Here is a 12,500-nt window from a genome sequence, read left to right as displayed (position 1 = left end):
TCAAATCATCTGTGTAAGTGAAAGCTATCCTCTTCTTTCAAAAAGAACCATCACAGTCCCTGTGCTGCCACGCCTCCCAGAGACTTTTTGCGGGGAGGAAGGAGGTCTTAAGAACAAGTGGGAAATCTAACGCTCCGTGGAGAACCCTCTGGCCAATGGATTTGCACACTTTAAGCCAGCGGGAAATCTGTACACAGAGGTAAACGGAAAAAGGAGCTTGCAACGTCCAGGCCCCTCCCGAGGCCAGAGGTGTCCCTACCAGGATTGAGGACAGAGGCAGCCCCTCCTGTGCTCTGGAGTGGGCCACACTCCCATGGGGACCTGTTCCCAGCCACGCCATGTGCCTGTGTGAGCATCTGCCCTCCCCATAGGAGGAAGGCCACTCAAGGGGTCACCCTCTGCCACGGACCTGCCCTACTCAGTGTGATGCGCACAGTAGGTGTTCAAGGTAATGAGTAATGCAGTCCTCCTGAAGACACCTGGCCAACCCAGAAGGTATCACATTTTCAATTTTGAAAAGCCAAACTGATCGTCATGTTTCTTGTATGTTCACAAATGTATTCACAAATGTTCATGGCAGTGTTTTCCATAATATCCAAATGTTCATCCATGAATGACTGGATAAACAAAATGTGGTATGTCCGTACCATGGAATTGTACTCGGCCAAGTACAGGAAGAAACTCTGATACCCGCTGTAACAGGGATGAGCCTTGAACACATGCAAAGTGAAAGAAGCCAGACACAAAGAACTGTATCTGTAACGTGTCACCCCATTTGTAGGAAATGTCTGGAACAGGCAGATCCATAGGGAAAGGAGGTAGGTTCATGGTTGCCAGGAGCGAGGGTAGGGGAGGAAATCCAAGGCATGGGCCACCCCCACACTCTCACTTCTCTACAGCTCTCATTTCTGGGGACCTGGACAGATCCAGGGACAGACGCTCTCCAAGGAAGGGGCAATGAGGCAACGTTAGTAGACATGGGCTTCCTTTTCATGTGATGAAAACATTCTGGGATTAGACTAACGGTTGCACAACTTTGTGAATGTACCAAAAGCCACTTAATTGTATACTTCGGGTGAATTCTCTGATACGTGAATTGTATCTGAAGAAAAAACCAAGTGTTTTTAGTGAAAGTAACATTTCTCATCTGAATTAGCATATATGTGCCAGCTCCGTCTATACCAAGGACATACCTTCCAGGGCCAGAGTGTGCTTAGAATAAACGTGTGTCTGGTACTTGTGTAAAAGCACAGAGCCCCGCTGCGGGGGAAGGGCCTGGTGGAGGGAACCTGTTCCCATTCAGGGAGTGTCACTCAGTTTCCCAACATTATTATCCTTTTCAATCTCCACGGAGGCATTTTTAACTCCTGGTTTTTCAGACTGCATAAAGAAGAAAAGGAATGTTCTAAGGCAGAGGCTTTAAAGACATCACCGAGATTAATGTAAACACTGGAATCCCCAAAAGCACAGCCCTTGAACACAGCATACTAGATTATGTGTCTCCTGTAAAACTGTCCTATTTCCACATGGGGTTCCCAAATGCTAAGGTGTACTGAGACCAGAGGCCACCATGTCCTCCTCTGACCTCCATCTTGCCATGGCAGCCCCTACCCAGCCCTGGCCCACCCCCCTCACAGCCCCATACCCGGCTGTCGCTCTTTAGCCTGGAAATCCCCAATCTCTGCTGCTCAGCCTCCAGGGATACAGCCTCCGTGGGCACCTCCCCAACGCCTACCAGGGCACCCCTCCTCTCAAATCCACCAGCACCTCGCCTGCTCTTCTTTTCATCAGATGGAGCACCTTCTTCATTCTGAATATTTTATTAACTTTTCCAGGTCCTGCTTTATTCTTACAAGACCTTAAGTCAGCTCCATGAAAAATGTGGCCCCTGCACCAGACACGTGCCAAGTGCCATCCAGTACCAGGCCCTGGGCTGCCAGGATGGAGACCGTCACTTCCCTTGGCGAGGGACTCACTGCCAGGTGGGCAGGGATGTCACCCCACCTGACACCCCAACCATGAGCGCCTACGAGAAACAAACAGCTTCCCTGCCTCTCCGTATCACCTGCCATATCCAGGTGGGCAAACGCAGAACACTGGAAGCCAGGGGCAGGTCCAAACCACGTGGACGGTGAGCTTCCACAGCGTGTCACACCTCTGTATAGGACGCTGCTCACACCACACTCATCCTACAGATCATTCCTACCAGCTGGCATTTTGCAAGTGCACAGGAAAGGATAATCACCGATGGTGAAATCTGGGGTGGTGAGGAACGGGGGCAGCCCGCTGGTGGGTGCAGGGCTCAGGCACATGGCAGGTATTCACCTACATGGTGCCACAGCAAAGCCGGGGTACAGCCTGGAGCCCAGTCTTTGGGGCTGTACATACCGAATGCCAGCTTCCCTGGGTAGAGGGCATGTGCCACTGCAGCCCAGTACCCTGCGTGGTGTCTGCCAGTGACACGTTTCTCTCCCTTACAGGGTATTAGGAGTCAGTGGATTTCGGAAACAATTCCCAGCCTAGCCTATGGCTGTTTAGTCTTTACTCTGGGATGGGCCACAGGCTGATGCCAAGCATGTGGTAAAGCAATCTCGATACCACCTGTCCTGAAGGCTCTTCCATCGTAAGAGCCCTGGAGGAGCCGCTGCCCTCAGCTTGGTGCCTATTTGGAAGCTCGGTGCCCAAAGGCCTAATGGTTGCATGGGATGTTTCTGCAGCGTGACCATGTTCCTTAGGAAAAACACTAAGTGGGACTTCGGAACTAGGGCTAGAAGGGATGGCTTTCAACAGGCACGTGACTGACCCAGCCAGGGTGCCTGGGTGGAGACAAGATGGGCCAGAGGGCAGATTTCCAGCCAAGGACCTCCTCTAGGGAAGACAAATATGCAAAAAGATGGAGAAAAACCTGGCAGAATCCACCCTCCCCAGTCCAACCCCCTGGATTTCCCGACTTTCAGCTTCCTCGGTGGTCATCAGATGCCTGGAGGATGGGTCCAGACCTCAGAGGCTCCAGGGTTCGCTGTGCCAGGCTGTGAGCTTTCTACGTGGGAAGACTCAGAAATGGCTATCTCAAGAGCACAGGGAGGGGGTGGCATCCAGAAGGGAAAGGAAGAAAAGAACGACCCCAGCCATGCCCTACCTCTAAGAAACTTTCCTCCAAAGATCATTTGCACCAATGCTGACCAAAATCTGCCATGGCCTCCTAGCTCAACGAGAGCTTCTCTGTTTAAACGTCCCACGCTGCGTAAGGACCCTTCGAGGGCATGTGCCCCTCTGCACGCGCTCACGACCCTTGTACAGCCAAGTCATTCCATGTGCTCCTGAAAAGCATTTGAAAACTTCTATTTTGCCTTTTAGTGTGGCGAGCAGTCCACATCGCTGACTGATACAGCCTTCTATTTGTTGTTGTTGCTTTATTTTAAAACCATTCTAAGAGAAGAAAGTTACATCTTACTCGTTTTTCTTTTTTTTTTTTTTTTTTTGAGACAGAGTTTCACTCTATCTTGCCCAGGCTGGAGTGCAGTGACACGATCTCGGCTCACTGCAGCCTCTGCCTCCCAGGTTCAAGAAATTCTCCTGCCTCAGCCTCCCAAGTAGTTGGGACTGCAGGCATGTGCCACCACACCTGGCTAATGTTTTGGTATCTTTAGTAGAGACAGGCTTTCACCATGTTGGCCAAGCTGGTCTCAAACTCCTGACCTCAGGGGCTCCACCCACCTCCGCCTCCCAAAGTGCTGGGATTACAGGTGTGAACCACCGTGCCCAGCCTCATTTTGCATTTTCTACAACAAATTAAAAAGGCCCAACTGATTGAATGTGCACAGACAGGTCTCAGGATGTTCCAAAAACAGCCTCACATGAAACCATGAGCAGCCCGGCTCCAGCGCTGTCACTGACTCAGCTGGCCGGGCACACACTGGAGTGAAAGGTACTCTACCGATTCCAGCCATGGGCTGTTGGCACTGGGCCTGATGTCCAGCCGTATGGATTTGGTGGGAGGGGGCTTGAGGCACCGGTAACTCGTAAGCCAGAAAGAGAAACAGAGGCAGCTTTTGGTTCTTGTTCCTATTCTTCCAGGACAACAGAGTGATCTATTTCACCTCCCCTTTGGTACTGAAAGAACCACACACTTCTGTTTCAGGTTCTCTACCGACATGCTTGTTCCGACATTTCCCTTGGTCTTCAGCGTTTAACCTGTGGGAGTTGTGGCCAGAGCAATCTGTGATATTTAATTTTAGGTCTTCTTATCCGGGCTTTATTCTGCGCTGCAGGTGATTACACTTATTCTGTTCTGAATGGTCTCTTGCTCTCTTCTCCCACAGTCCCACACCATCTCCTGGACCCAAGCCACACTGTTTTCAGAGGCACATCCTTCTCAGTGGGAAACTCAAAAGTCTGGAGTGTGACCCCGCTCCATCCCTGACTCTCCTCCCTGCAGCCCCAGGAAGGGGCTACAGCCTTGAGCCACTGCAAGGTGAGTGAGGAGCGGGACCAGGGGACCCACCTACGCAGGGGGCTTAAGGGGAAGAGGGCCAGGCCCACCTTCACTGTCCTCAGCCCAACAATTACCAAGTAAAACCCAGATGACCCTTTTGTCCTTTGGGGAAGATGAATGGCCGTCTCCTCTCTGCTACATTTTGTCAGGTTTGGTGCTGAAGAGTCAATACCTTCACCTTGACATGGAAACTTTGTGATTTATCAGCTCGTTTCTCCTCCTGGGTTAGCGTGGCCCCGATGAGAGCAGCCAATCGGGGTGCAGGGTGCAGACTTGGTCACAGCCACTTGGAAAACGACCAGAGCCCCCTCGGATGACAGACAAATGTGTCTTGTTAGCAACAGCCCAAAAGCGCTTGACTTGTACTAATAACAAAAAGGCCATGCTGGTCACCGTGGGTCTAAAGACGAAGCACCCTGTCACCAGCCTGGTTGGGAAATTAGCAAATAATGTTCTTTTCCTTGATAAATGGGTGACAGCTCCCTCTCACCAATCATTTTTAACATTTTGATGCATGCCTATGATCCCACTGGAGGAGCAGAAAAGTTTACTGGCCCTCAATTTTCAGATGATGAATGGAACTCTCTAAATGTGCGATTTCTGTATGAGGTATAGTTCATTTTAAGCAATTCTAGCAAATGGGTGTCACTGATTAGGACAAATAGTCTACTTGTGCAATAGCACAAACGGTGTGTCTCATTCTCCTGGTCCCCTTCGAGACAGGAAAGAGAGGGGCAGCAGTGACCCTGGAAGTCCTCCCGGCCCCACTCTTCCAAGGGCCGTGTTATCGAATCTCACCCCAGCACCCACTTAGCATGCGGGCAGATTAATTGATCACGGTTTGGCTTGATGCTACGCTGCAGCGGTGGGGAAGACTGCAGCAGGAGCCCTCCCTCCCTCCCTCCCTTTGTGGCTCTGTCTCAGGGGCTCTGAGGACCCTTGAAATGACCCCAGTGATGGCAGTTGGCCTCACTCCCAGGGGAAGGGGCTGAGGCATGGACACACGCCACCCCAGTTCAAAAAAAAAGTCACTCTTTGCCATCCATATTTAAACAAAGTACAAAAGCTAATGTGGAGTCAGGAGAAGCCGTGTTGCTGGAGTCACGCATTATCTTGTGATGAGCCCAACTCTTGGCAGGTCCAGAGTCAGTCGGAGCTGAAAACACAGACCCGGGCTATTCTCAGACAGAACCAACTCCATAGAAAAGCAAAGGTGCCTGAAGGGTGTCTATTCCCCGGGGGCTAACTGGGGATGATGGTGGGGCACAGATGTCCTTGGACACCACTGACTGCTGAATTTGAAGCAGAACAGCCAGTGTGGCTGCAGGAGTGCCCACTGCAGACAGGAAGGCACAGTCAGCCATGGGTGGGGGAGGGGGCGGGGCTGGCCGCACCACAGGATGATGGGAGTCACCAACAGAATTGAGCCAAAGACTCCCCACACTCCACGACCCATGAGGAAAGCATGTGGTTTACATGTAAGGAAGGCATTAGCATTTGGTTGAGCATATTAAAAATAGTGTGATTTGTGGGCAGCAATTAAGCATCATTTGCTCTTTGCATCCAAGGAATTTGTTTGAGAAGCATCTGCCTGGGAGACAGCAGGCTGGGCTGGCATGGTCAAAGGGCCGCCTCTCCACGCACACAAAAGATCTTCAACACACTTAAGAACCACAAGTGCTTTTGCGAGGGGAGTGAAGTGGGGCTACATGGTGGACACCCGCCAGGAGCTCAGGGGGAAGCCTCACCCGAGGGTGCCAGGACAGCCCTGGAGGACAGAGCGTCGCCCCTAGATGCACTGCCAGTTTTAAGGTACATTATGACTTAAAAAAAAAAAGGGAGGAGGAAAGTAAACCATAAGTACCGTATCAGAAAGAACAGAAACTGTTAGCAATGACTGGATGAGTAACAACTTCATAAGCCTGAACCTGAATGCACATCCTTGTGCAGAAAATCATCACTTTTATGCTCCCATCTAGTAGCCGCATCCAGGGCTGGGAGCCGTCCAGGAATTCAGCTGTCAAGAGCTCCCTGTGTCCACTTCAGTGTAGTTGCTACCCCTGCCAATATCTTGTTTAGCAACTGGGTTCAGTCTGTCGAAGACAACACTTTGACTCCCAGTAATTTGTGATAATTTCCTTAATTGAGCAAAAGAAATCTCTAAAATGAGGCTGGGTCAATCAACCATCTGAATGATTGACAAAAGTGAGAACACCCAACCCCCCCAGGTCCCCAGTGTCCCGTGAACGATGCTGGAAGTCCAGCCCCCACCCCCAACCGGCCTCAGGGCTTTTGGTGAATAGGAAACCATTCTGCCAAATGGACACTGTAAGAAAACAGGAAAACGCACGTGTGTGCCATGACGCTTTACACTTGAAAATGTGTCTATAAAAGTAGTTTTCTCCGTAACATAATTTCAATTAGATGCATACAAATTCCAATCTGTCTTAATCAAACAACACTGTAATGCTTATATTCTAATTAAAAAATAATTTCTTTTATTACTCTTAACCATTTGATGCGTTTCTATGGGTGGAATTATAAATGAGAAACTGCTCAATTTGTGTATACTGCGAGTTTCTCAGGTAGGACATTCTGGGACTATTTTAATTATTATTAAACAAGCAAATGGTACACTATTAGACAAATATTAAAACAAGCATTGAACTCAGTTATTAATTTGCACTATTCACTTTTAAATGCAGCAAATATCTCATTAATTTAATTTTAGGTGCCCACCAGTTTATATTGCATTTTACAGTCTAGAAGGCAATTTACTATTAACTGGCAATTACATACAGAGTGATTGTTAATTCTGCGCCTAAGTGCTAGCCGCTTGAAAATTGTTCTCTCTCTCTAATTTTTGACCTTCTTACAACAGGGTGAGGCACATGGGAATACAAAGAACCAGTATGGAAGCGCTGGACATGTCATTTGTGACTCATTCTTTTAATTCACCGTGCTAATCAACTGAACCGCCACAGCCTCCCAAGGTAATTGTGTCTTTACAGGAGTTGAAAGCAGCAGGCAAAAGGGCCTGGATGGATGGGGCCTGGCCTGCCTTCCCCTTCCCACTCGGGGTTGACTAATAGGGTCTGGTTCAGAAAAATCTGGTGTTTCTCAGATCACTGTAAACAGATCATTGAGGCCTTTTGCAAAGTCCCTCCCAGCCCCTGGCGGGCGGCCCTTCCTCTGAGCACAGGTTCATTATCCCTCGGCCTGGCGGCCCCAGCCGGCCTCACGCAGGGAAGGTTAAATGTGAGGGTGTCCCGGCAGCCTCCGGGGCTGGGGGACACTGATGGGAACCAGACGCCCAGGGGACGGTGCCTATGTCGTGACATGCAAAGGGGCTGGCTCAGCTTTCAGCGGGGGAGTGCAATTCCCGGTGATTACCTCATTGTCCCCATCAATTTCGGAGCAATGCAAATCAGACAGAAGCTTCCAGGTCAGACAGGTCGTGACCCTACCTTTCCTTGGCTCCCCAGCCTATAGAGCCTATATCCCTTACATCACCTTTGAAATGGATATTCCTGTTAATGACTGGGGTGTGGGGGAGCCAATAGGTTAACCGCCATCCAGGAAAGGCTGGGCTTGAGGCAGAGCATCACCAAATGCCCACGTGTAGTAGCATGTCTCAATGGAGGAAATCCCTGAAGCTTCCGCCAGCCAGGACGCTGAGCTTGTGCCCAAGAAGCCCAATCAGTCGGGCACAAGCTCAGGGTCACAATATCCATATTTTGCTCAGTGGGCACAATACGGGCTGCAGATATGGAAGGTGGGTACCTGGACAGGCTAGGTGGGGGGCTGGAATAAAGGGGTCCACTGGTCCCTTAGCAAGAGGATACAAGACACCCAGACTCCTGGAGAGGACATCCCTGGCCAAGGAAGTCATCCCACCTGGCTAGAGGGTGACAGGAACAGGCTGCAGACAGGAGAGAGCTGCCCGCTCCCCTCACCGGCCCCAGAGCAGCAAGAGCAGGGCCCAGCCATGCTGGGAATTGAGGGGACACTGATATTGCAGGCTCCGCCACGTGATAGCTGCCAGCCAGTGACAGGCGGCTCCTCCCACCCTACACATTTGTCTACAAATGCACAGCCCAGGACCTTTCTCAGCAGTACAGGGGACAGAATCCCCAGGAGAGAGCAGGTGAAGTGCAAAGAAAGGACTGGACCTTTCTGCAATCTTATTTTTTTTTAAACCAGTCTCATTTCTAACAACAGCTGTGCAGACTTCCCCACCAAAAAGCCCACATATGCAAAGATCCAAACTCTCAAAAGGATCCACTGAAGGCATCCACTAAAGAGTTCATCCGGGATGGGCTGACAGTCCAGGGTGAGAGCAAGTGGCTTATTCATCCACTTTTGTGCAGAGGCAGTCAGTCCTGCCACCTGCAAACACACATCACTTTGGTGTCACAAACCGGGACCCGGCAGCAGACACAGGTGCCCACATGGATGCCCACCCCGGGCATGTGCCTGCTGCAGCTCAGGTGCTGCTCCATGGCTCACAAGCACCAATTAACACTTGCCTTCCTAAGATGCTCAGACTTGAGCAGGATCCCGCAAAACCCAGCCGAAGTTCACCCTCAGTGACTTTCCACAGGAAGGGCCATGTACTGAGTGCCTGCCGTGTGTCAGACACAGTACCTACGTCATCCCTGATCCTCACCAAAACCCTGCGCGGTAGAGCAGAGGAGAAACTGGGACCACAGGAGTAAGCATGTGCACAGCTCCCAGTCTGTCTGCAAACCCCAGGTCTTTGCACGGGCCCTGCAGCTGCTACAGCCAGGAGTTCATGGGCCATGGGCCTCAGGGGCACGTGGCATCAATACCAACGTCTGCATGAGGTGACGTGGAAATGTGGACTGCGTGGCTTCAGCACACACATGGAAAGAGCCCTACAGCAAGGGGCCGGAAAGGACCCCCGGGCCCCCGGCGGGATTCTGACGCCTAGCCTCTCCCAGGTACCTAGGGCCTACAGACGTTGCACTTCATTGCACAGCAAAAGCTCGTGTTTGTTGAAGTATATGTCAGTGTTTAAAAGACGCCCCAATTTTTTGAACCCCATTGTGACATGTCTATTTCTTAAAACACTGGGACCCCAAAACCTGGAGGAGCTGCTCTCTCTCAATCTCAGAGTCTTACATGGAGGCCAAGAGGTGTCCACCCCAGAAGTGGGCCTCCCCTGGGGTCTTCTGGCAGCTCCTGGGCACCTGGTCCTATGTGTGCTGGTCCCACAGAAGATGGCCCCTAGTGTGGGGCAGGCACTGCCTCTCTCACCCTAACTGCATGGAGAATGCTGAGCTGTCACTGACTGGACACCTCTGCAACAGCAGCCCTGGCCCACCGCCAGGACCCATCCAGGCACACCCTGGGGTGATGCTGGCCCTGATGGATAGTGGGCCTGATGGACAGGATTTACATCTTGCCTTCCTTGCTCACTGAGTCCTTCCTAAGATGGGAAGAGGTGAGGGATGTCTATTGCCTCTTTAAACCTTCTGAAAGCAGAGTGGGCTTAGCATCCTCCACGGCACCCACTCTCTAGACAGAGGAGAGGACTGTGTCCTAGTGGGCATCCTTCAGGTCGTGATGGCAGGAGTTGAAGCCCCATCCCCTTGTCCAGGTTCCTGCTGTGACCCTCTCGGCCACCCCAGACACCAGGCCACAGTCACCCAGCCACTGAGCAAGCAGGTCAAGGCCACAGACAGTAAGTACTCATCACGTTCACTGTCATTGAATTCCAGCAGGCACTGTCCATCATTAAAAACATCTCTCAAAATCACAGCCTTTGGAGGCAGCTAAGATTAGAAATCAAAATGCAAACATGCCTTAAGTTGAAGTGAGTTGTTTGTTCTGAGGCAGGTCTTGCTCTGTCACCCAGGGTGGAGTGCAGTGGTGTAATGAAGGTTCACTACAGCCCTGACCTCCTGGGCTCAAGTGATCCTCCCACCTCACCCTCCTGAGCAGCTAGGACCACAGGCATACACCACCATGCTCACTAATTTTTAAATTTTTGTAGAGACAGGGCTTTGCCATGTTTCCCAGGCTGGTCTTGAGCTCCCGGACTCAAGTGATGCTCCCACCTCGGCCACCCAAAGTGCTGGGATCACAGGTGTAAGCCAACATGCCCAGCCAAGTTGAAGTTTATTTACGGCATTTCTCAAAAGCTGTCCCAACAAGTGGTGCGAATTCAGCCCTTGTGTGCACAAAGCACTGGAGAGAGCAACGGTGAGGTAGCAAGCGTGTGTAACTACACAGGCCGTTTCCGGCCCGCACGAGCTTCTCCCACGCCCTCAAACAACACGAATCACCTTACGAAGCAGAGTCGTGCAGGGTTCAAGACCCCCGGCTGGAGCAAGAAAGACCAGCCTCACATGGGCCCTGCCTTTACCGGGGGTATGGCCTGGGCACTGACCTCATCACCTCTCTGAGCCTCGGGCTGTGCATCAGAACAGCAGAGACACCACAGGGCAGAGGCATGGAGACCAGTGGACATGCGGGCCCCAGCCCCACGTGGAGCTGGGCGTAAGGGCAGCTCCCCCAGTGGAAGCTAGGTCACTGTTGTTACTGATGATTCCCTCCGCCTCTTAGTTTACAGGTGAGGAACCCCACAAATGGAGAGAGGTACCCAAGGTCACACGGCCATGGGGGCTGCCCCATCCATGGCTTCACACGCAGTCTTGAACAAACGTGGAAACAACACAGCCCGCTAAACCCGAACCACAGGCCAGCGGGGCTTCACCTGTCCCCCCACAGACCCCTGCCCTGTCTGCACCATCCTCCTGCACCCTCACGAGCACCTCCTGGTGGGGAGGAGGCCTCTACCACTTCCCCGCAGAAGCTGGAGCCGTGAACTCACCGGTGTAGACGAAGCGCCCAGGAGCACCTTTGCAGAACTGCTTGGATTTGTAGGAGAGGGTCACTTCGACGACGCCAGGAATGTGCCTCGGCGGGGTCTGGACTCGGATGGCATGGGGAGTTATCAGCTACAAAAACCACACAGTGAACAGGCGCTCAGCGGCACTGGCCGTGAGAGGCGGACACTTGCCAGTTGGATATAATTAACAAAATGAGCACAAATTGGAGCATCGTCTCCGCACGCCCCTCCTAGCTGTCACCCAGAGTCTCGGGACCTACAGTATTCTTTAAGAAAAATATCTGCAAATGATCCTGGGTTTTAGTTTGCAGGAAAGGCCACAGGGCATCATTCATATGAAAATTGCCACCATATGTCTCCTTAAACCCGTTTCTAGTAATTCTAGCACTAATTGTTCCAGTGTACGGGGGACCTCTGTGGCAGGATTTCAACCCCAGGGCTGCAGGGCGGGGGGTGTTCCGCACCCACCCACAAGAGAAGCTCCTGCCACAGGCGAGCAGTGCGTTAAAAGGGGATTTTGCCATAGGGCGCCTGGTGTCAATACACTATTGACAGCTTGTCAGATCCATTCATGGAGACAGCAACAGCGCGCGCGACCGGTTCCGCGGCTTACCTCGCTCCACACCAGCATAGTGCCGAACACAACTTGCAGCCCGTCAAAGAAGTTGTCGCCAATTATGATGACGGTGGCACCCCCCGTGGTCCAGCCTTCACTGGGACTGATGGCCTTGATGCACGGAGTGGCTGCTCGCACAAGACAGAGAAGGCAGAACTTAGAGCCCGTCCTGCCTCCGACGCCAGGCCGCTTGGGCACCGCGGGAGAAGAGGCGCGCCGTTCCTCCAGGCGGCACGCACAGGGCAATCGTACATCAGCATGTTGATGTGTTTAAAGCAAACTATTAAATGTTTTATAAAGGAAAGGCCGAGCTGCGGAATACTAGTGAGCGAGAAAAAAAATGGCTTGATATAGCAAATTATGTGTCAGGGCAAATATGACTATTACAAATGATTAAGCATTGCATGCATGTGGCATGTCGATTTATCTGCTTTGCTGTACAGATCTAAGCAGAGTCAATCAAAAGGTTGTTGAAGGAGATGGAGGAGCAAATGCCTTGCATTTCGATTCCT

At 51.6% G+C, this 12,500-nt stretch overlaps 1 protein-coding gene across 11 annotated transcripts in view; it reads right to left on the bottom strand.

Moving 5' to 3' along the window:
* EBF3 (EBF transcription factor 3) overlaps positions 1 to 12,500 on the bottom strand; it is a 128,466-nt gene that overhangs the window by 20,339 nt on the left and 95,627 nt on the right. For 10 of the 11 annotated variants that reach the window (XM_017537871.2, XM_017537872.2, XM_017537879.2 and 7 more), the window contains exons 9-10: positions 11,986 to 12,116; positions 11,355 to 11,481 (exon numbers count right to left, since the gene is read on the bottom strand). The exons of the other annotated variant lie outside the window; for it this stretch is intronic. In XM_017537871.2, coding sequence (XP_017393360.1) covers positions 11,355 to 11,481; positions 11,986 to 12,116 — 258 coding nt within the window. The remainder of the gene's footprint in view (positions 1 to 11,354; positions 11,482 to 11,985; positions 12,117 to 12,500) is intronic. 11 annotated transcript variants of the gene reach the window in all.

The sequence above is a fragment of the Cebus imitator genome, unplaced genomic scaffold (assembly GCF_001604975.1).
Source record: "Cebus imitator isolate Cc_AM_T3 unplaced genomic scaffold, Cebus_imitator-1.0 Scaffold107, whole genome shotgun sequence".
In the NCBI taxonomy this organism is placed as follows: Eukaryota; Metazoa; Chordata; class Mammalia; order Primates; family Cebidae; genus Cebus; species Cebus imitator.
Note: the sequence above shows the minus strand (reverse complement) of the source record. Positions and strands in the feature narration are given on the sequence as shown.